The sequence below is a fragment of the Histoplasma capsulatum genome (assembly GCF_000150115.1).
Source record: "Histoplasma capsulatum G186AR genomic scaffold supercont2.12, whole genome shotgun sequence".
Classification (NCBI taxonomy): domain Eukaryota; kingdom Fungi; phylum Ascomycota; class Eurotiomycetes; order Onygenales; family Ajellomycetaceae; genus Histoplasma; species Histoplasma capsulatum.
In genome coordinates this window covers 662,906-685,589 of record NW_025544812.1, presented here as the reverse complement: position 1 = coordinate 685,589, position 22,684 = coordinate 662,906, and the positions used below count along the sequence as shown (strand labels likewise).

Below are 22,684 nucleotides of genomic sequence, written 5' to 3'. Positions count from 1 at the left end.
TCTGAGGTCCCCCCTCGAAGGACAGAGACAGCTCCCACAGCTACTCACAGTCGTGGCATAGAAGACGGCCAGGTGGACAGGTCCGCAAGATGGCAAGACAGTATTGCTGGGTACACGGACGAAGAGCAGGAGGTAGGACGAAGGCGTCGATCGAGCGAGTCGAGGGAGCCGGGGGGGGTTGGAGATACTATGCTTGTACGAGCGAGTGATCGGGACGCGAGCCCTCAGCAACCAATGGGAGGGAGTGAAGAACAAAGCGAAGGAGAGTGAATGACACGAAGAGAGAGAGAGAGAGAAGATGTAAAGAGGGAGGGAGGGAGGGAGAGACTGGGAGGGAGCAGTGAAGCAGAAGAGAAGAGGCGATGTCGAAGAAGAGACGATGTCGTTGTCGTTGACGCTGGATCTGGTGCGTGGTCTGCCAGTCACCTGCCCAGCGCTGCCCCAGGGCTGCCTCAGGCTTAGGTACGCACACTCAGCTGGCTTGCGGCGCCGGTTCTGGGCCGATCCAGAAGAGGAAATCCATGGCGATTATTTATTCTTCTATTCCATTCAGTTCAACTCAATTCAATTCAATTCAATTCAATCAACTCATTCAGATTCCATTCCATTCAATCCAGTCAATTCAATCCATGGAGATGAGTACAGTACATGCACGACACGGCCATCCCTTCTCTCCCTCCTCCTTCTTCTTCTCTCGGGTGGCAAATGTCTCTGCCCACTAGCCGGCACCAGGCTGAGCCAGCATCCGTGACAGCGCCAGATCGGGAATGGATGACTCGGAGATGTTTAGATTCTGATGTCGCTCGTCCTCGGTGAAATTCATCTCTCCGCCAGGGAAAACAAAACCCACAGAGCGAGACACTGGCATCCCGCCACTCTCCACCGTCTCCAGCCCCGGCGCTTGTCTGTTGACGACATCGTCTGAGGTATGATCTGTAGTGTTTGTTGTATGATCGCCAGGCCTGGCCTGTTTCAGAGAATGCCCTGCTTTGCTTTGCTCTGCTCTGCTCTGCTCTGCTCTGCTCTCTCAGCTCTTCCTTCCACGCGCCGTCCTGAGTTTTTTTTTTCTTATTCTTATTCTTATTCTTATTGTTATTGTTATTATTATTATTATTATTATTATTTTTAGCGCTGCAAGCCCCCAATCAGGCACTTGGGAAGTTTTCTCGCGTTGGTTGTCATGGATATCCGCAGTGGTCTACGCAGTATATGCAGAGTATCTGTGCAGCTGCATCCATACGATGTAGACTAGCTGCATCGCGCGCGCCGCCTGCTTCGTTCTATCCTTGCAACGGGCATTTCTCAATCCACCTCACACCTGAACTACTGCATGCTCGATAATATTTTTCCTTCTCGGCAAGCTGCCACGGGATGCACTCGCTCTATTTATATCCCTCCTCCTCTCCCTCCTCCATCTGCAATATTGCACTGCTTGCCGCCGTAGCTGCTACAACGTACAGCGTGCAACCATTTAACTCCAACTAACCGCCCCTAACGAGTTCCCTCCCCTGCAACACTCGTCAGCATCCCTGGAAGTTGGAACTGGGGAAGGCAAAACGCGCGACTTGACCCTTAGAGTTGAACTACTCGTACTAGTCAATCCCTCCGTCGAAACTCTGATGCACGCGAGTTGTGATGCCGGAGCCACTCGATGAACGAAGGCAGAGCACCCGATCAGTCAGATCGGCGCATTCTTCCCCTGTGGAGTCGCTAACGACCCACAGCGCTTCGTTTGACCATGCCATAGTGCGAATCTGTAGTTCCTGGAAATACAGCGTAAATAGGGACAAAACGGACTCTGCTGCTAACCTTCTTCGCGTAGCACATGTCAATGGATCAGGCCATCGACAGGTCCATTCCATCGACGCCCCCTGATTTTATTTAACTATTTTCTTCTGTATTGATGAAGAAAAGAGCAAAAAACATGCATCTATGTATATATATAATTAATATATATATATATGGCTGTTATTTATGACATGACACAATGGGGACCTTAACAAAAAGAAGAAAAGGAAAAGGAAAGTGCTTCAAATTTTCATATACTAAGTCCAGGAGGACAGAGGATCAAATCAACGATTTCATCGATTCTTTTCAAGAGTCAAAAATCAAATTATGAAACAGAATTGTTGACATTCAATGGAGAGAGGAAAATACAGTACAGTGTACAGTGCATTGTGTGGACAGAAGATCTAAAGATCACTCACTAACCCTAGGTGCAAAAACCCGAACCAATCTCTCACTTTGAACGTTTATACATGATAGGAATCTTCAGGAAACAAAAATAAATAGACAAAAAAAAAATGGGGAAAACCACTCTCAATCCCTAACCAACACACATTTTCAAATATACGTCCTATCAGACAACAGCAATGGGAGCCCCAGCCGCCGACGAACATTCCGCTTCGTGTAGAACAAGATCGAGCCCTGGAACTTCCGCTCCCAGCTCCGAAGCAGGCAGTGGAACGACGCATACTTTGCCTCGTCGCGGATGTTGTCGCAGTACACTTGGCGCACTATCATCGGGCCCACCGCGAGGCCGAACTCGCGCGTCTCAACCACTGGCAGCCCGGCGGGGAGGAGCGCCTCCCAGTCTTCCTCGTCGTTTCCGGCTCTGTCGTTGTCGCTGTCGTTGTCGTTGTCGTTGCCATTCCTCTCCTCATCCGCCGCAGATGCAGATGCAGATGCAGATGCAGACGCACTCGCTGACTCCAACCGGCGCCGCTTCGCCGCGTCGTTCAAGCAGACGGCCACACAGTGCATGTCGCGCAGGACATGCATGCTCCGTCAGCCCAAGAACCCCGGGTACTTGTGCATGATGCGGCGGACTTGCTTCCCGAAGCTCGACTCGCTGCCGTCGCGCGCCCATTCGCGCAGCGTCTCGCGCCGCATGAGGTCTGCGGTCGTGCTGCCCTCCGCGTACGTCCAGAGCAGCTTGTGCATCCAGTAATACTCAAACGCGTCCCTGCGCTCGAGTTCGCTGCGCGCGGATGCGGGTCGTGCGGGTCGTGCGGCCCTGTCGCTGCGTCTGCGCTTGCGTCTGGCGTTGGCGTTGTCGCTGTGGCTCTCATCGTTGCTCTCGCGAACAAGCTTGACCAAGCTGTCGATGACGTCCCAGTCCATCAGCTCCGCGAGCTCCTCGGAGTATGTCTCGACTCGCAGCGACGCGAGGTTGCGCAGGGTGCAGAAGGGGAGGATGGGGACGTCGTGGTCATGTTGGCAGGTGGAGTGGGCGAGGGAGGGCGTGTAGGCCTTGCTGGGCAACTCGAGGTCATCGATCCAGTTCTGCCCGTCGCTCTCGCGCTCCAGCAGGCGGATGAGCATGTGCTTGATCTGCGTGCCGCCGCTGAACAGGCTGACCAGGCCGCGGACTTTCCTCCACAGGCAGAAGAGTTCGCCGATGTCGTTCGGGTCCGGAGAGGGGATGTTGACGACCACCTGGTCGAACTTGTGGAATGCGACGCTGCCAAAGCCGCGCGCTCGGGCGCTGGCGACGCTCTGCAGGGTCCAGGAGGCGGGGCATGAGTTGGCCGCGTCGTCGAGGGCGCGATGTCTGCGCCTGAAGAAGACGGTGCAGAGGTTGTTGGAGCTGGGGTGGTAGACTGGGTCGATGTTGAACTCCAGTGTACCGCGGCGGTAGATCACTTCGTCGATCTCGTCGTGCAGGTAGTGGCTTGCACGGAGGACGCTGAGATCGGTTCTGGGGTTGTCCATGTCTTGAGCTGGAGACGGGGCGAGTTCAGCCCAGATCTGCTCACGCAGCTCGTATGGGAGCCTCGCGAACAGTCCGAGGTTGGGCATTTCTGCCACCCGGGGGGAAGTGTGTGGTGGGTGCTGATGCTTTCAGAGATGCTTTCAAAGGTGGTCTCGGGTATTTGTGGAATAGCCTTGAATGCTCTTGAGGCCTGTATGGAGGATATTGCGTTTTGTGGATGTATGGATATGTGTATGTAGTTTATATAGTTTATGTAGTATATATCTTGGTTTGAAGGAACTGTTGTTTTGTTCGTGGGATGCAGGCAGGTATTTTCGAGCAGGCTTGTTGTATATATGTTTGTCGGCTTTAGTAGAACGCAAGTACAGTTATCTCAGGAAAGCTTATGTACCCGCAGGAAGGCAACAAAAAAGCCCATGGGCAGTTTGTATGGAGAGCGTTGTAAGAAGGAAAAGAGAAAAACCACAGGAAAAACCACAGGAGGACCGTTATATAGCCCGTTCGTGGGAGTCTATTTATCATTTACTACAATGACGCAAAAATTAACGTCGGGGGAGAGCTTGTATATAGATTAAAGTTTGATGCGGTCATGGACGTTTGGTCTATTTTCGCAAGGGGAAAGCTTCCCCCTTGAAAGCTACCGAGTTTTCAACATCTCTATTTGGCTTTGGCCCCCGTACAGAGAAAGGGGATGACGAAATTTTTGCCGGGTGGGAGAGCGCATGCTCTGGGTGTGGCGGTTGGGCGGGTATATTGGTATGGGAAAAAGAAAGGGGTTTGCGGGAATGAATGAGTGAGAGGTAAGAAGTGGGAGCAAGATATCAGCAGCAGTAGAGTAGAGAAGGCCAGCGTAGATGAGTTAATCTACCTATCGTATTACTCTATTATATGCTGCCAGATATGAGTGGAAAATTCCGTCTACGAAAAAAAAAAAAAAGGCCAGTACAAACCGTAGTGAAGGCCGAAACCATCGATATAAGTCCTAAGCAGCCCGACATAAAACGAGACACTTGACACTCAAGGCAGTCAGCGCGTAAGAGCTGCAACTACCATCGTATATATCTGTCGGGCCAGCACCGTCAAAGTCGCGACATGCCGACGCAGAAACCCCCTTCACCCTGCACTAGTATGCTGGCTGGACTACTCGGAACACCTGCGCACGACGCAAATATCGAGGCGCTGGGGCTTGTAGGCACCTTTTGTGGTCGGAGTTGAAGAAGTCGAAGTTACGGATATCAATGAGATATACGTTTCGACGACAGTTCGCAGACAATGTACCCGGCGTGGTTGATTAATACTTGATATATGATAACAACAATGATGAAATAGATATCGCTATAGATATATAGATATATATACACCTCCCTTGGTAATATACATTGGGCTCCCTTTGGTGCACTTGCTCTTGTTTGGTCGCTGCGTTGTGCAGGCCAAACATCTCCGTCGTCCGTAGGGAAGCAGCGATCAGAGAGCATACTTGTCCGCGTGGTGGATGTATGAGTAATGATGTGTAACCCAAAGAGAATTAAGGGACGGAATAATGGGGTGCGGACGTCAGGGTTGAGACAAGACGATATACATCATGCCCTCGCCCCCGCTGGAACCCCTATGTGCCAGCCTCTCCTGATGACAGTCAGACTGTGGACCCTATCTACCTCGATATGCAAGCGGCGGCCCCTATCCTCTTATCCTCTTCGCACGCTGCGAGGAAGACACAGAGCTTACACTTAACCGCAAAGCTTTATCCGGCTGGGTTCCAGTCTGACGAGCCTCGTCAAACCCTAATACGGGAGAGAGACAAGCTGTGCCAACAGGGGATTTATCACAGAGGTCTGATCACACCGGTAGCCTGCTGTAAAGGAGTTTGTTTGGCGGGTGATTTATATTAGGATAGCTGGATCACAAAGACATCGGACAACTATCACTATTGCAGGGCCTTGAGCTAATAGTTAACATACATTGGGCCATGTCCGAAGTAAACAGACCAATCAGCCAGGTCACTTTAGGATATATGGTAAGCAGGCAATCGTCAGAACGAAGTGATGGGATCCAAGGGTATGAGGCTTGGTAACATATACAGAAATAACATATAGTGAAAGGTGACCAAAAAGGGAAAAAAAAAAAAAAAAAAAAAAGTGGTATGGGAGGAGAGAGCTCCCCAGACCCTCTCAGGCCTATTTCAGTTCCATTGGAAAAGGATGTCATAAAAGCCATGGAAACTTCTTGGGGATATATCGACAGATACGTCGGATACACACAATCTCGAAGCATAATGCGTCCCAATTCTAGACAAGGCAAGCATATCTAAAACACACTCACGCCAGCAAACCTCAAAACATCTGGTCAATAACCTTCATGGTATCCTGCTGCGCTGTAGTATGGTGGGCATTCAACCCCCCAATCAGCGCAACGCCAGGCGGAATACTCACATCTCGAATGCCAAAACAGGCAAACGCAATAACCTTCCTTAGTGCAGGGCAGGATTTGAAGATGGAGAGGACAAGAAAATCATCCGCAGACGTGTGGAACGAAATGTCAAACTCCCTCAAACAGGGATACTTGTTGCGGGTCCCATCGAACGCAGCAGATAATGAGGTATGCGAGATGTGTCGGCATGAGCAGATGTTGAGAGTTTCGAGGTGCTTCCCTGAGTGGTTCATTAGCGCTTGAAAGCCTGCTGAGGCGAGTCCGACAGGGTCTTCAGGGCCGTTGGGATTTGCGTTGTCCACATCACGGGTGCCAGAAACATCCACGTATGTGAGAGGTGGGTTCTCCCAGTCAGTGAAGAGGAGCGCAAACGCCGTATCGGTGCAGATGCAGTTGTCCGAGAAGCGTAGTTTGGAAAGCCGTCTGCAGCGCTGATGTATCATGTCCAAGACAGTGTCGTCGGCGTTTTTGAAGCTGCTGAGCGACAGGGTCTGAAGATTAGGTCCAAGTCTGTCGACTACCTCCAGCAGCGCTGCTGCAGATGTCTCTTTGAGAAAATCCAAGGACAAGTGCTCTAGGTTGGAAAGCGTTGAGATGGAACCGAGTGCATCGTCGCCTAGTAGCCAACAGGTTTTGAGCTTTAGGCGACGCAAGTTCGTGCAATGCTTAGCCATTACGGAGATCGACTTGTCATCCAACGAGTAGTCCAAGTTGTATAATTTGAGGCTTTCAAGCTGCGAACCGTATGTTTTGAACAAATTCTGCCAGCCTTCATTTGAAATAAGGTTGGATGCATCGAGATGGATATGTTTTATGAATTTATTGTGATTCATCATGTACTCGAGCTGCTTATCTTTCAATTGACCCGCAAACCGTAGATTTACCCTTTCAAGGTATGGCATGGTAGCAAATATTTTATGAAAATCGTCCTCTTCCAGTTCTATACTCGTGTTAGCCAGGTCTTCTTTTCTACTATTAAGAACAGGAGGGGAAAACATACTGCCACAATCATATATATCAATGGCGGTGACATCACCACGGAGGAAAAGGTCCAGAGTTAAAGACGTCAATGCCCGTCGCTTGGACAAAATGTGGCTAAGGCTCAGGACAAGATCAGGAGGGAGATCACCAAATTCATCAACATCGGTGATGTGATCAGCAACTTTCTGTGGAGTAGCACATCAATCAGTACACCAGCTCTGGGGCAAGAATCACGGGATGGATAGATGGAGTGCAGGCTTACTTTAATGCAAGTCTCAACAAGGCTTGGGGCGCCGGATTGGACAATGCCATCCAGGATCTTGCTAACATTCTGACGCCGGCCCCGTTTGTTTTTATTTGCAAGTGACTTTTTGCTTTGTCGGTCCCGAAGTTCTTCTCGTTTTGAACAAGGAGGACACAGAAGGCCACCCTTCGATCCTGTTTTAGAATATGAAGTGACAGTGAAGCGCTTTTTGCAATATTCGCAATTCTCAAGCTGACCAGGAAGCAAGCTGCCGGATTTCTTGCCGCTGGCCATGGAATTAAAGATCCTTGCATCGTCATTTTGTTTGGCTTGCTCTTTCTTCTGCTTCGCGGCCTTCATCGCTTTCAGCGCGGCCTGTGATTTGCGCTTCCGTGTTCCTGTGCTCTCCACGGGTTCATCTGGCATTTCTTCATCGTGCTCTGCGTCTCCCTGATCGTTGGTACTGCTGTCTTCAGTGCCATTTGCTTGTTCCCCATTTTCCCGGGCTTGCCTCAGGCGTTGCTCGTAGTTACTACGGATTTCTGCTGCAGAGATATTGTTGGACTATAATAGGGGGAAATTTAGTCAATCCATCTTAAAAAAGTACATCTCCCCAAACAAATACAACCAGATATGGGGTAGAGCATACAGCAAGGAAATCCGTCAGGGCCGAATGCCTTGAGAGGAAATGTGAAGTTAGTAAATGCTTGATCCCAAGTGCTGGTCAGAGCATTTGAATCACTTACGGTCCCCGAATGCTTGAACGCTGTGGTCTTTGCGCCCTTCAAGTCCGTCAGCAACAATTCTCAGTGAGCCCAACAAGCACACCACCACCAGACAAAGGGTCACATACATGCTGAATATCGATAAATGTCCAGTATCTGTTGTTCTCAGTCTCCTGTCCACGGGTCTACTCTTCCCCTGGCTGCCTGCCCTGAAAAGGGTTTAATTGAAATTCTTCCACGTGACTTCGTGCCTCGTGTGCCTCCTTGGAACGCGTTGCCTCAGGAACGAGTGCAAGAACGAGAAGAACTTAGAACTTAGGCAGAAATGGGCGACGGATGCACTGGCGGCAACACGATGAGTCATTGGCCTGTTCGTATTCAGTAAGTTGTGCGGATTGTGGGAGAACTAACCAGAAATCCTGCTACCAGCGGTGCAATCGTCAATCTTGGCCAACTCACGTTGACCCGACTGGCTGCCTGAACTTTGTGTGAGGCTTCCAGGGGTGAGCGTTGGGCAGTGATAACCACTCCAGAGACTCCGCTGGACATCACCAGCATCGTGCTATTGTGTTATTGTCCGTGTGAAGTGGACAGCTTCCTCAGCTCTGAAGCCAATCATAGTTGCCTCTCCATTCACCTTGTACTGTGGAAGTTCAATCTTTCATCTCTACACAGACACTTGCAACTCTCAGGCCCGCTTACATTTCATTGAATCCTCGAGCCAATCTCGACTTTACATTGAGAATTCAGCTACCTGGCTATTCTGTGGGCTTGTTGTTGGACACCATGGCCAACGACCCTCCGTCCGAAAGGGCCATACCCTCAGGCCTTGCTAACAGTGAGTGCAAATTTGGGTTTTCCAAAATTGGATAAAACTAACCATCAGGTAATGATATCAGACAAATACTCGGCCTCATTGAGAAAAAGAGGCCCAGGCCAGCGAAGCCGATCCAGCTTAAATCCCTCTGTTGCGAACTCTGCTTCTAGCGACGGTGACGACTCCATTGACGAACTCCTGAAAGCTCCTCGCAAGAGAGCGAAACCCTCGGGTCGGATTCTTACCCCCAATAATGGTAACAAGCCAGCAGTCATGGTTGAAGTGTCGATAGGACCAAAACTCCCATTTACTTCCCCTTCGTCCTCAACAGATGCGGGTGGTATCAGCACGACAAACGGAGACACTACGCCTGCCACAACTGCAAATGTTACCCCAGCAGAGCCTGCCAACCCTAACAAAAAAAGAGTCAACGCAACAGCCCGTTTTCTTGAATTGCGGTCAAGTACATTGGGTCTAATGGGTTCGAAACGTGTTGCCAATTCTATGAGTACGGATGTGTCACCTGATGAAAGCGCAGATGAAAACTTAGCCCGTGCGCTTCAAGCAGCAGAGTACAGTAAAAATCCTAACCAAAATCCGAGATATTCCGGCGGCAGAAGGCGTTCATTGCGGCCAAAATTGATCGCTCCTCTCCCAGCTCGCCGCAGGGCTAGTCAACAGTCTCTTGCGCTTGCCTCCACCAGCACCCGTGGAAAGTTGAGGGCAGCAACACTGAGAGATAACATCCCAGACAGTGAAGAGTCTTCTTTATCCGAATTAGACTCTTCGGCCAATCCAGATACCGGTGACTCTGTAACCGAGAGTTCTTTGAGTGATGAGGGTTTTAGTGAAGGGGATGCTACTGATGGAGATGCTAGTGATCCAGATTCTAGTGATGGAGATTCTGGTGATGGAGATTCTTCTGTTATGACTACCAGACGTCCACGACGCGCAATTACAGTTTCAAGGCATCCCAACCCTCGGATTCGATCGCGGAACGCAGCAGAATCACGAATAACTCCACGTGTAAGGGATTACCTTCCTACATAGAGCTTTGATCTTAAGCTAACCAATCTATAAGACTATCCGGGAACGCAGAAAACTCGAGCAACAGCATCCAATTATCCAAACAATGTGGGATGATCTTAAAAAATCCCCCATGATCACTCTCACTCCAGCCGTACAACCACCAGGCATCTCCCGAAAATTGAAGTCATTTCAGCTGGAAGGGTTAAATTGGATGATACAACAAGAAAAGTCCCAATGGAAGGGCGGACTCCTTGGTGATGAGATGGGAATGGGAAAAACGATTCAAGCAGTCTCATTGTTGATGTCTGATTACCCTATTGGCAGACCCTCATTGGTCGTCGTGCCCCCTGTTGCTCTGATGCAATGGCAGTCTGAGATCGAAGTACGTTCAAAGCTCATAATTTCTAATCCGAGAACCTGCTAACTCTGGGCTTGCTAGCAATATACGGACGGTAAACTGAAGGTGCTTATCCATCATGGTTCTAACTCGAAAGTCAAAAATCTTTCAGCGAAGCAGCTGATGGCTTACGACGTGATCATGATATCCTGTAAGCCTATTCACCACCTACGAGAATTTTGGCTCATTACTAATGTTTTTCGATAAGATGCTGGACTTGAGTCTATGCACCGGAAGGAAGTAAAAGGATGGAAAAGAAACGACGGTCTCGTGAAAGAAGACAGTATGTGCTCTCAGGTCCATGCTTCTTCTCATCAGGGTATCCGTCCTAACTGTTGTAGGCGTCATTCATTCTATTCATTTTCATCGTCTGATTCTCGACGAAGCTCATAACATCAAGGTAAAGAGGCTCTTCATAATCGATTCCAACATATTTACCCACTAACTTTGCCTCAAGCAACGTACCACTAGTGTAGCAAAAGCCTGCTTTGCCTTGAAGTCAACCTATAAATGGTGCCTCTCTGGTACTCCAGTTCAAAACCGAATCGGAGAGTTCTTCTCGCTTCTGCGATTCTTAGAGGTTAAGCCATTCGCATGTTACTTTTGCAAAGTATGTCCATGTCAGGAATTGCATTGGTCACAAGATGCGGAAAAGAGATGTACACATTGTTATCATAGGTACGTTAGTTAGCCCAGACCATCTCATCGTGAACGCGTTTAGAATCTGACCTCTTGCAGTGGCTTCAGTCATGTTTCTATCTTCAATCAAGAGATTCTCAATCCAAGTAAGTGATCCGGATCATAGAGCAAGGAACTGGTTAACATGAGTCTAGTTACCGAGTCGAGACGCCCTGCCGATCGGAAGGCTGGCCTGGAAAAGTTGAGATGCATCACTGACAGGCTTATGCTTCGTCGTGTTAAGCAAGACCATACAGCCTCGATGGAACTCCCACCCAAGCGGTAAGAAATAATAGTGTTGACTTAATATGGCTACAAGTTATCGCTAATATATGTACTAAGGGTAATACTTCACAATGAATTCTTCGGGGAAATTGAACGCGACTTTTCCACTAGCATTATGACCAATACTGTTCGGCAATTTGACACATACGTCAGCCGGGGCGTTATGCTTAACAACTACGCAAATATCTTCGGTCTGATCATGCAGATGCGTCAAGTAGCAAATCACCCAGACTTGATTTTGAAGAAACATGCCGAAGGCGGTCAAAACGTCATAGTTTGCGGCATCTGTGATGAACCTGCGGAAGAACCGATACGCTCTCGCTGTCGCCATGAATTTTGCAGACAGTGTGCCAAAGATTATATTCGCTCCTTTGAAGTCGGGACAGAACCCGATTGCCCACGCTGTCATATCCCGCTTTCTATCGACTTCGAGCAGCCAGATATCGAACAGGAGGATGATCAAGTCAAGAAAAACTCCATCATCAACCGTATCAAAATGGAAAACTGGACATCATCGACGAAGATCGAAATGCTCGTTTACGATCTTTTCAAGTTACGCAGCAAGAAGCGGACGCACAAGTCCATTGTTTTCTCGCAATTTACGTCAATGCTCCAGTTGGTTGAGTGGCGTTTGCGGAGGGTGGGTTTTAACACAGTCATGCTGGATGGAAGCATGACCCCAGCCCAGCGCCAGAAATCCATCGAGCATTTCATGAATAATGTCGATGTTGAGGTGTTCCTTGTTTCTCTTAAAGCGGGAGGTGTCGCGTTGAACCTTACTGAGGCATCGAGAGTCTTCATCGTGGACCCGTATGTAATCACGTCACTCCTTGATGTTAAAGCGCTTCTTTGTGCTTCTTTCTAATTTTAATCTAACAATTGACTATTTCTCTAGATGGTGGAACCCGGCAGCCGAATGGCAGAGTGCAGATCGATGTCACCGAATTGGCCAGCGACGACCGTGTGTGATAACTCGACTCTGCATCGAGGATTCCGTGGAATCGCGCATGGTTTTACTCCAGGAGAAAAAAGCCAATATGATCAGAGGCACGATTAATAAGGACCAAAGCGAGGCGCTGGAGAAGTTGACGCCGGAAGATATGCAGTTTCTGTTCCGGGGAAATTGAGAAAGAACGAGTTTTGATATAACTCCAGTCGGTGTAGTATTTGGTGATTGTGCTATTAAAATGAACGGCACTACGATGGATATATGTTAGTGTATAAACTTGGACTTAGAATTCTGAATTTTACATTTTAGTTAGCTAGACCGTGGTAAGAATGCATTCGATGTTTTCTATACGAACAAAACTACAGCCAGCGTCAATTCAGAGCTCAAACCCTATGCACGTTCCTCTGATCAAACCCCATCATCACCCCCACATCCTCAAATCAACATAGCCCTACCATCCTCTAGCCCCCATCACGCCCAAAATTAGCCGCCATCCGCGCCAAAGTCGACACACCATCATTATTCCAACTCCACAACAGCAACGAGAGCTTACATCGTGTTCTTCTCGCGACGACGCAGCATGGCCATTCTTCTAGCTTTATTCTGATCAAAGAGCAGAATCGACATCTTCCCAAAACACTAGTTTGGGATGCCATACTAAATGGGTGCTGCTATGCGCTGGCATGACAAGGGGTGGAGAGGGGTTGGCGATGCATGCTATCATATAACTCGATGACCGATTTGAATAATATAAACGGTGTTCACCAACAGTTTTTGCCATCTTCTAACCAACGTTCAGCTTTTCTTTTTGCTCCATTCCACACAGGCGACGGCAGACGACGGAGGAAACTCGCCTTGCATGATGCATTATTTTCCATGTTTCCCTGGTCGAAACTCGGTCCCCTGCATGGAACCGTGAATCCATTCCCTCAACCGTGGTATGGGGAACGGAGTAAGCGAGGTAATTCGTTTACACAACGCTTCTCTTGTTCCATTCAAGTTTCCACTGTTCCTGATATAGCTTGAATCCGCGCGCAGATGACGCAAGCATGGGTGAGATATATGAAGCATCCAAGCTCAATCGCGCGTTACCGCAACAGGCAAGCAGTGGAGCCGCCATGAATGGCTAAAGCCACCGTCCAGCTTCCCGCCAAACTCAGCGACGGAATAAAGTATGCACTACGGAGTAGCCTGTACAGATCTGCGGTGAAAGGTCCAGGTTTGGAAGGTTAAAAAACACCTAATTGACAAGCAAATTTCATCACACAATAGTTATCTTAGGAATCAGGAGAAAAATGACGCCATTGGGTTTGGAATGCCATATCCTCTCTACGAAATGCATCGGTGATACCGAACTTTGATATCGAAGAATTCAAAGTCTGGATATTGGGTTATGCCAATCAATGCCTGGCCAACCCTAGTGCAAGCAATGTTTGCGACTATAAATAGACAAACTAGTTGCGCGAAACATTTCCTGGTTCATCATAGAGTCTCCAAAGAAGGCGTTCTGCCATGAGCTCATCTGCATATGAAGGAAGCTTAAGTTTGATGCTCTCAGGCCAGTCCGGTACCTTGAATGAAGTGTAATATGCTTTTGTTAGATCCCAATATTCTGGGTACCAGCCTGCAAGTGCCCAGTCAACAAGTCCCACAATTCTGCCATTGCGAATGATAATATTCCGTGGGGCCAAATCTGAATGTGAGAAGAATGTCCGATAATTGTTGCTATGACAAGATACAATATCTTCCCCATAAACCTTAGCTGTGTTTTCCAGTGGAACACCACCTCGTAAAAAAGAGTGGAAGCTGGAATGTGACTGAAATGGGCCAACTAGTTGACTACCAATACGGTAATCAAGAATGGCACCACCCTGCGCAGATGCAACCACTCCTTCTTTGGGGGGTTGAAGTGTTCGAAGCTGAGTCAGGATAGCTGCAATATCATTGAGAATGGTTTCCTTTTCCCCAGGTTTCAAGCCGCGCATCCACAGAGTTTCAAGGTCGGTGCCTTGAATGTGATCCATCATTATATATATGCCCCCTGGTCCATTGTAGGTACACCTAACTCGAGGAACAGGAATTGTGGTGTGTTCTGAGATGTAGAGAAGCGCTTCGAGTTCTGGGAGCTGACATGGCCCTTTAATAACATGCTTCCGCCCGACCCTAACAACAGTTGGACCTAGGGATCCAAAAATCGACCGGGCGACTCTAAATCGAGTGTGAAGAATGATGGTCTTCAAATCTAACACCCACTCGAGAACAAAATTAGCGTCAGTATTGGTTTCGTCAGGTGATAGGGTTTTGATTGAGCAAACCTTGTAACACCATCATTCAAAGCTCTGAGGGTCAATAGAACGGAATTAACGGGTGGTGTACACAGGAAAAACAGGTTCAGTATACCAGTGTTCTCGAGGATTCTGTGGAAGAGATTAAAGGGAATTGATGAAGAGAAGATTTGCGTGGAGCAGATGATAATGATTAATGTCATGTCAGCACAAATTTGATCGCATGTTCAGTGCCTGCCATTCTAGTGCTAGCCAATTCCCTAGAGAGCAAGAAACAAGAATGAAACAAGAATAGGCGTGTGTCAAAATGTATTGCAAAAGAGAATGAGGATCGCTTGATGCAAGAGAAGCAGCCTTTATACCGGAAAACTTAATTTGGCGAGAAATACCTTTATCTGCCGTTAAACATATCTGCGATAATATATATCGGTGATGATATGTATTGATGATATTTAGTGATAATATATCCAACAATTTATTCACTGGTGATATATATAATATCTAACAGCATAGGCTTTTTGAGCTTATTGTTCTGTTCTGCCCCAGCTGCATGTGCTATGAAGAGTGTTGTCCTGAGCTTTCCAACTCTTCGAACAGATCAAAGATATCTTCATCTCTGAGATCAAGAGGTTCATTTGCCCACTGTCAGAAGAGGGATGATAGAAGCAGGCTGTCTCTAGTAACTATCTAAGTCTCAATGAGTTTACATATTACAGCTTAAATAGTTCAAAGACAATGTAAATAAGATGTATCTGCTAATGCAATCACCCTAAAAATTGATTTATCTATTAATTCATATAAATAATGTTAAATTAGTCAGTAGTTCTTCATTGCTTATAAGGGCTTCATAATCTGTAGCGGAATACCCTCTACCATCAGATGGCGCCCCAACAGTAACCTTGGAACAGTTCTGCTCACCCCCTTTTGTTTACAGGACACCCAAAGTAGCTAGATAGCAGGAGCAACAAAAATAACAGTATCAAGTTGATCACCAACATGATCATTACATACCTAGAACTTAGTTGACAGTATCTGCCTGTGTTATAGGCCTCATTCAACCAAGTTTCCTCTTCCTCGAGTTAGCATTGCTTGTCCCTGGTATAGATTTGTAGATGGGAAATTGTTGTTCCACAACTCCTTAAGCGGCACATTCTGTCAACCATCTCCTCGCCCGAGACCCAGGAGCGATTCCTTTGGTGGCTACGGTAATTTGTGCCTTACTACGTCTTGTTCCGTATTAGCGACGTTTTAAGTTCCAGGATCATGCATGTCAGACGTATGTGATGAATGTGTTAAGTTTCACCACCGTTGCGTCACGGACATAAATTGGGATCTACCCTATTTTTCTAGCTTTTAAGAAATGAAATCCCTGATAGCCATTCTCTATAAAGGCAAAAATGGAAAGATAGGGAGGGAGGGAGGGAGGGAGAAGGATGTTCTCTAGATTCTGTTTCTGCCTTTAAGCTGTGTGCAGGGCTGATATACGCCCCACTGCGAGTCCGCGACCCCCTTTTCCGTGCCAATTGCAGCGCTTACGCCTATACGTTAAACGAAAGCCGCTCACCCGCGGAAGACGGGTCCGGGTGGCACTCGGGCTGATCTCCACAAATGTCGCTGCGAAAGGTGGAGCTGGTTGAGTCCGAGAAGGCTTGCGGCTGCTACTGAGTAGTCAGAGTCAGCAAACTCGACCCTGGTCGAGGGGGGAAGGGGAAGTGATACTAAGTGATACTCCGTATTCATATATATTATGGACGCAAACCGTTCTGTCTCTGGAATGGATTTCCCCGCAGTCTTCGTAGCGATCTTCCATTCTGAACGCACATCTTTGATGTCCATCACCTACTCGACAGAGCGAGCAGGCCTCTTCGTTTCTGTTCCCTACGGCTGGCTGCCGAAGCGCCGTCCGCCATGACCGCTGCAGAAAAACTCAAAGCGAACTTTCCGGTCGCTATGACCATGGCGGCGTTTATGGGCATTTCGTGGTACATCGCCGTTGAATTGAATGTCCGGCTGTTCTTGATCTTCAAGTACGTCCACCTCGAACAGCAAGTTCACCTGTGACCGACGTGCGTGCTGGGAAACTGATCAGTTTTTCTTTGCTGCCTTGAACAAACAAGGCGAAGGCAGGGCCTGTATTTCTGGAGCTGCGCTCTCAGCTCCTGGGGGATTATCCTCCAACCCCTGTGTATGACGCTCTTTGATTTCGGCGTCCTGAAGCAGCCATGGGTGGCCATGGTCCTGATCTATGCCACCTGGTGGATCATGGTGGTGCCGCAGGCGGTGGTTCTGTACTCGCGACTCCATCTCGTCATCTGGAATCGGCAGCACCTTCGATACGTGCTGTATATGATTATCTTCACCGTGGTTTTCATCTCGATACCAACGATGCTCCTGGGGATCTTTGCGGTTGAGTCTCGCCCTCCGATGCTGCATGCTGCAGGAACCGTTTAAACTCCCGCACTAACTCTTTGTGGCCTACAGCAAGCTGGCGAGCGCCCGGACGTGGTACACGCAAACTCAATCTGGGATCGCATCCAGGTCAGCATCTTTTTCGTGGAGGAAACAATTATCTCCGTCCTGTACGTCATCGAAACGCGGCGCCGGATGCAGAACCTGCATACGCTGGGCGAGCGCGACCATAATATCTACAAAGTAATGCACCATCTGATCTACGCCAACGTCTTCGTCATCTGCCTCGACATCTCCCTTCTCGCACTCTCCTACTCGACGCACTTCTACATCCAAGCCGCCTACAAGCCCTGCGTCTACGGCCTCAAATTGCGCGTCGAGTTCTCCATCCTGAACCGCCTCATCGCCTCCTTGCAGAATTCTACACATCTTTTCTCCACTACACCTTCCGCCCACCAGCATTCTACAGCTCACAATCTCGAATCAAGGAACCCCAACTGGCGTCCAATCAAGCCGCTGAACGAGATAACCCTGAACACCCTCTGCGTGGAACCTAGTCCGCCCCCATCCAAATGACGATAGCCCAATGAGGTTATTGGGTGCCAACATATCTACCGCACAGACCATCGAAGCTAACGGAAAGAGGTTAACGGGCTAAGCCCTGGCGGGGAAAATTCGAACAGGGGAGCCTTGCCATCCGAATTGCTCCGAGCTTTTCGATCTGCGTATCGAAGAGAGTGAATAAATCGATATGGCAACCTGTGAATCAACACAAGTCGACGGACGCTGAGGCTGACGCTCAGTTAAAAAATCATGCTTCACAACAATCATACAAATACACCTTGGGATTCCAATCGTCAGCTAGGCAGGTCCTCGATTTCCAAGTGTGTTTGACTTTTAACAGAGTTAAATATCTGGGATCAAGCAACGTCCAGGCAGCGGCTGATAATTTACATCAGCCACCCTCGGAACCATGACAGCTCCACCCACCAGCCTCTTTCGCAAAGCTCACGTCTTCTTCGTCGCCAACTCTCCCCTCCATGCGAACTTGGCCGTCCTTCGAAATTCACCCTACCCTCCTATCACTGTATCCACAGGCAAAGAGAGGGCTACCCTATCAACTGCCAACCGCATCCTCTTTAGCACCAGTAGCACCAGCAGCACCAGCAGCCGATCAGAAGCTCCGGACCAAAAACAACAGCAATGTCGACGTAAAGTCAAGCATACCAATGCCCAAGGGTCAGCTGGTATAAACAACAATCCCGAAGTCCCGACCTTCAGCTTTGAAGGATTAGGCTTAAGTAGGAACATGAAGATGGTGGTGTTGGGGTTAGTCGGGGTGTTCGGCACGGTGGAAACGTGGTTCTGGTCCAAGGCGATTTGGAGATGGTGGGCGGGATCTGAGGATGCGGGGGATGGTGAATGAGGAGAATATTGGTGGGATGTGGAGAGCTGGTTTTTCCTTCTGAGGAATGAAAGCTGGATATAATCAGATCTCCCTAATATGTGCTAGTGCTGGTATGAATGGAAGCTTGGGGGTTTGTTTGGTGCGATTAGGTGTATGATCAGTGTAAAGTAACACATGTATAATTAACCTTTTAGTTTATGAAAACAATCTCCCTTCTATAGTTACCTAAGAGGTAAAATCGGTTAAACTCAAGTGCGAACCATGGAAAGTATTTGTCTCAACCTCAGAACTGGGCGGCTTATTGTTTATTCAAATAGCTGCGACAACAGCAACTTGTCGCCAGCCATCACAGATTGTCTGTCTGCCTCAGGCGCCGATGCCGTGTCGATGTCTCACCTGCCCAAGCCTTGTCCCATCGCAGACGTGTTTCTTGTGTCGCCTTTTACCTCGCCCCTTTTGAATTCTTCTCTCTTCCCCAACATACCCATTCAGAAAGGGAGGAAAATAAACAAGTGCCGCACGCTGTGGGGGAATATGCATTCACCGTTTATGTCCATGAGCGACTCTCTACCGCTCCTTTGAAATATATGTGTGGCGCACTGGTATTTATCCCACAGACAGGCGGCTGCCGACCAGTTTCGAAAACCACACACCTCAATGACCACTATCACCACCATACGCTCGAAGACCTCCACCACTGCTCCAGTGGTGGGTGATATGATTTCGACCGTAGCAAAAAGGACGACGACAACGGCGGCGGCGACAGATTGCCCAAACTGCGGTTATGATGTGTTCCTTGCCGATGATCATGCCCACCAGCGCATATCTGAGCTGGAGGCACAGATCAGGTTTTTGAACAAAAGGGCTGCGGAGACGGGTAGGTTACGCTTGGTTTTCTTGTTGTACTAATCTATGGACTAAATAATCTCTATTTTTCAATTTCCCCATTCTAACTCGAGCTATTCCTTTCCCAGCGGACAAACTCGCCGACTATGAGGACGAAATCCGTCTGCTGCGCTCCAAAGCAAGCGCCGCAAGAACAACAACAGCACAACCAACAACCACAATCCCCCCAACTACCCCGACCCTGCCCCCTTCCCAAACAACAGACCATCACATACACCCCGCTTCTCCGCCAACCCCTCAATCGCGCCTAGGCACATTCGCCTCCCTCCTCCCCTACGGCCGTCGCAACGCCACCACCCCTCCTCCCCAAAACCGCTCCCCAAGCCCCACCTCCACCATCAGGCCGCCAACCTCCCACTCCACATCCTCCCACGCCCCCCAGCCTAGCACCGCCCTCCAGGACGCCCTCACCCGCGAACAAACACTGCGCAAAGAGGCCGAATCGCGCCTGACGCAAGCCAACTCCGAGCTCGAAGAGCTGACAGCGCAACTCTTCAGCCAGGCGAACGAGATGGTGGCGCAGGAGCGGAAGGCGCGCGCGAAGTTGGAGGAGCGCGTCGAGGTGCTTGAGCGGCGGGATCGGGAGAAGCGGCGGCGCCTGGAGCGGTTGGAGAAGGCGATTGAGAGGGTCGATCGAGTTCGGGGGATGGTGGGCGATGGGTAGGGGTGGGTGGTGGGTGGGGGGTGGGGGTGATTGAGGAACGGATTGTGCTGGTAAGAAGGGCGCGCAGGAGAGTGAGATTGGGAGAAGTGAAGGGAAGGAGAAGATAGAGGGGGAGTTGGCGTTTGGTCTTGGGTGATAGATGGGTGGATTGGTGCTACAATGGGGCGTTTTCCCACCACTGTGCTGTTTTCAATATGTAATAATGGCAATCAATGGTATGGATATGGATGTCAGGTGAACTCGTTTGGATAATGGATGAGGCACGAGATTTTTTTCTTTTCTTCTCTTTAACACCACCCCCACTATTGAAACAGTTCTTGCTCTCTTTATGGTGGCGAGACTCGTTTACCATCGTTCCTCTCCCATTGCGGTTTGGATATTCTTGGATATTTTATTTCCTGATTTCCGACCTAACAATTCTATTTCTTACATATCCACCTACAAGACATTTTACGTCTTGTTTGATTTGCTCGTGTGGGATTTTAGGATGTTCCATACACATTTTATGATCATGAATTACGATTTCGGTTGATTTAGAAACTCTCTGCTGGTAATGCATAGAAGAAGGGTTGTCTCTCTTATCGAACATCCCGGTGTAATAACTTTTGGTGATTTTTTTTGAACACAGATTCTACCGGTGGAAAATGGGTACAAAGAAGAAAAAGAGAAGGTCATGTGGGGAGCATGACAAGGAAGTATGTAAAATAGGAGTTGATCTATGTGGGTATCCTGCTGTAAACAACGCATATCCAATGGGAATTGGAAAATATGTGGAATTGGAAAATGGGGTGCCCGACGGGTGGGGTATCGATATAATATACACAGATATATACAAATGACAGGGAAATATTGGGGAGGAATAGGAGTTGGAGGTGGGGGAAAGGCGGCTAGAACACGGACATGGTAATCCTTAAAGGTGGAAGGATAAAAACAGGATAGGGGTATTGGTGAATATGGCTTGCCGTTGAATAATGCGAAGAGATTCCAGTATACGGGGGAATTGAGAAAAGCAGAAAAGATGGACAAGCTGGGCATACAATACAGACGGAAGGGAAATGCCGAAGGTTGGAAGAACATGTTAGGAACTTTGATAACAAGGGGCTAAGACAGGAATACCAACCACGCCATAAACCTGAAGAAATGCAGAGTAAGGGAAGAATACTGAAAATGGAAAGGAAAAAAAATGAAAAAAGGAGAGAGAGATCGAATTAAAATGCTATGAGTTTCATCCATCAGTTTCATTCCCAGCCTTCCAAAAAGCATACTTGCCCTGCGACGGGTCTGAATTCATCGACCACACCAGTGCACAGAGACCTGCCAATAACCCAGCGGCTCCAACCAAAACAGGGCGTAGGCGCGCACCACGTCCAGCCCCCTTTTGTGTTGATGAATCCGATGGTCGCCGCAGGATTCCGGAGGCATAAGTGGGCAATTTATCCCTAATCGAAGATAGGAATCGACTGCCCGTCCTACCGTGGCTGTTACTGCGGCTGTTGCCAGGCATCTTTCCACTTATCCCCGCTCGTTTTACCTCGACATCAATCTCGGCGACGATGTGACTGCAATGCCGGAAAATATTGACCGCCTCAACGATGATCTGTGCTCGTTCAGAGACGGATAGGAGATTCGAGGCAGAGTGAAGACGTGCTTTGAATTCTTGTTTGATCCCTTCATCATCGTACAAGTCCTTGTCATCGCGGTGAAAAAACCAGAAGGTGAGCCCGTTCGGGATGCCGCTGCCGCTGCCGCCAGCATCTTCATTGGATTCCGTGCTCGTCTTCCAGAAATCGTGCCCCCCTGCTGCGAGTTTCGTGCGGATCCGACGCCCACCGTTGAGCAGTATGAGGTACATGATCCATGTGTAAACCATGATGAGGTGAGGGTGTTCCGCTGTGGCCGACTTAATGTGTGCTGCAAAGGCAGTTGCAGCGTTGCCGTAGGCATCGTCATCCTTGCTTGACGAATTGTCGTCGCTAGGAGCATCCTGGCTTGAGTCCTCCGTACCAGGCGACCAACCCAACGCGCGCAAGTCCGCTCGTAGTTTCTCGCTGCGTAGCAATTCGGGAATATACAACTGGCTCAGTATGCTCCTGATCCTGCCTCTGTCATCATTTACAAACGAATCCAGAATTTCATATTCATCTGGGCTGCCAGTGCCGCTCACTGATGGTAACTGCGACAGCTGAGAAATCCAGGCTTCTTCAAAGGCGAAGTATATTTCAGCAAAGCGAGATATCCCAAACGCGTAGAGCGCTGGGGTATCTGTGCGTGGCGGAAGGCATAGCGGGACGCGCTTGGCAACAAGGCTGCCAAACGAGGTGTGATGCTCCCTGATGTTGCAGTATATTAGCTGGATTTGTCTTTCAGCTGAGTAGGCTGGCTTTACGGCGAGCATATACGGGAGAGCCAGTGTTAGACTGACCCTTCTGATGTATTCTCGGCCTGCCGCCCCATAAAGGACAGCTTTTACCTGATTGCATCGAATATCTCCTTTGAAAGGTCCTCCATAACTCCGTTGCATAAAAGGGTAGACAGCGGTGATAAATCAACAAGGTTGGCTCCTTTGGTATATTTGCGAAAACGAAAGCCTTTTGACCACGGTAGAAATCTCTTGCTCGGCATTGTACAGTTTCGGAATTTCCATCCAGCATGAAGCATTGGTCAATTTTGTACCCAGGAATAAATGAGATAGGCAGCTCTTTTATAGCAAGCAGCAGGCACTCATTATGCTCAAACACATGACCAACATCATGTGCTTTACGCTT

General features: G+C 48.7%; 9 protein-coding genes across 9 annotated transcripts; 4 read left to right on the top strand and 5 right to left on the bottom strand.

Moving 5' to 3' along the window:
• Positions 1-718: 718 nt before the first annotated feature.
• HCBG_07562 (uncharacterized protein) lies at positions 719-1,827 on the bottom strand (the record flags this gene model as incomplete). Its single annotated transcript, XM_045434611.1, has 2 exons — positions 719-933; positions 1,716-1,827. The coding sequence occupies 2 exons, from the start codon at positions 1,825-1,827 to the stop codon at positions 719-721; spliced, it is 327 nt and encodes a 108-aa protein (XP_045284818.1).
• Positions 1,828-2,343: 516 nt separating this feature from the next.
• On the bottom strand, positions 2,344-3,801 carry HCBG_07561 (uncharacterized protein; the record flags this gene model as incomplete). The annotated part of the gene is made up of 2 exons (XM_045434610.1): positions 2,344-2,782; positions 2,810-3,801. 2 exons carry the CDS (start codon positions 3,799-3,801, stop codon positions 2,344-2,346), a joined length of 1,431 nt encoding a protein of 476 aa, XP_045284817.1.
• A 2,244-nt stretch (positions 3,802-6,045) lies between these two features.
• Positions 6,046-8,456, bottom strand: HCBG_07560 (DNA repair protein Rad7; the record flags this gene model as incomplete). Its single annotated transcript, XM_045434609.1, has 6 exons — positions 6,046-7,082; positions 7,143-7,308; positions 7,386-7,931; positions 8,017-8,044; positions 8,114-8,149; positions 8,392-8,456. 6 exons carry the CDS (start codon positions 8,454-8,456, stop codon positions 6,046-6,048), a joined length of 1,878 nt encoding a protein of 625 aa, XP_045284816.1.
• Positions 8,457-8,878: 422 nt separating this feature from the next.
• HCBG_07559 (DNA repair protein RAD16) lies at positions 8,879-12,564 on the top strand (the record flags this gene model as incomplete). Its single annotated transcript, XM_045434608.1, has 7 exons — positions 8,879-8,930; positions 8,992-9,935; positions 9,991-10,320; positions 10,793-11,013; positions 11,106-11,120; positions 11,356-12,108; positions 12,194-12,564. The coding sequence occupies 7 exons, from the start codon at positions 8,879-8,881 to the stop codon at positions 12,423-12,425; spliced, it is 2,547 nt and encodes an 848-aa protein (XP_045284815.1).
• Positions 12,565-13,701: 1,137 nt separating this feature from the next.
• Positions 13,702-14,773, bottom strand: HCBG_07558 (uncharacterized protein; the record flags this gene model as incomplete). Its single annotated transcript, XM_045434607.1, has 2 exons — positions 13,702-14,562; positions 14,744-14,773. The coding sequence occupies 2 exons, from the start codon at positions 14,771-14,773 to the stop codon at positions 13,702-13,704; spliced, it is 891 nt and encodes a 296-aa protein (XP_045284814.1).
• A 1,667-nt stretch (positions 14,774-16,440) lies between these two features.
• Positions 16,441-17,517, top strand: HCBG_07557 (uncharacterized protein; the record flags this gene model as incomplete). The annotated part of the gene is made up of 3 exons (XM_045434606.1): positions 16,441-16,559; positions 16,656-16,977; positions 17,014-17,517. 3 exons carry the CDS (start codon positions 16,441-16,443, stop codon positions 17,515-17,517), a joined length of 945 nt encoding a protein of 314 aa, XP_045284813.1.
• A 202-nt stretch (positions 17,518-17,719) lies between these two features.
• HCBG_07556 (uncharacterized protein) lies at positions 17,720-18,581 on the top strand (the record flags this gene model as incomplete). Its single annotated transcript, XM_045434605.1, has 1 exon — positions 17,720-18,581. One exon carries the CDS (start codon positions 17,915-17,917, stop codon positions 18,365-18,367), a length of 453 nt encoding a protein of 150 aa, XP_045284812.1.
• A 425-nt stretch (positions 18,582-19,006) lies between these two features.
• On the top strand, positions 19,007-19,946 carry HCBG_07555 (uncharacterized protein; the record flags this gene model as incomplete). The annotated part of the gene is made up of 2 exons (XM_045434604.1): positions 19,007-19,226; positions 19,324-19,946. 2 exons carry the CDS (start codon positions 19,007-19,009, stop codon positions 19,917-19,919), a joined length of 816 nt encoding a protein of 271 aa, XP_045284811.1.
• Positions 19,947-20,435: 489 nt separating this feature from the next.
• HCBG_07554 (uncharacterized protein) lies at positions 20,436-22,541 on the bottom strand (the record flags this gene model as incomplete). Its single annotated transcript, XM_045434603.1, has 4 exons — positions 20,436-20,521; positions 20,753-20,946; positions 21,185-22,249; positions 22,390-22,541. 4 exons carry the CDS (start codon positions 22,539-22,541, stop codon positions 20,436-20,438), a joined length of 1,497 nt encoding a protein of 498 aa, XP_045284810.1.
• Between the last annotated feature and the right edge of the window lie 143 nt (positions 22,542-22,684).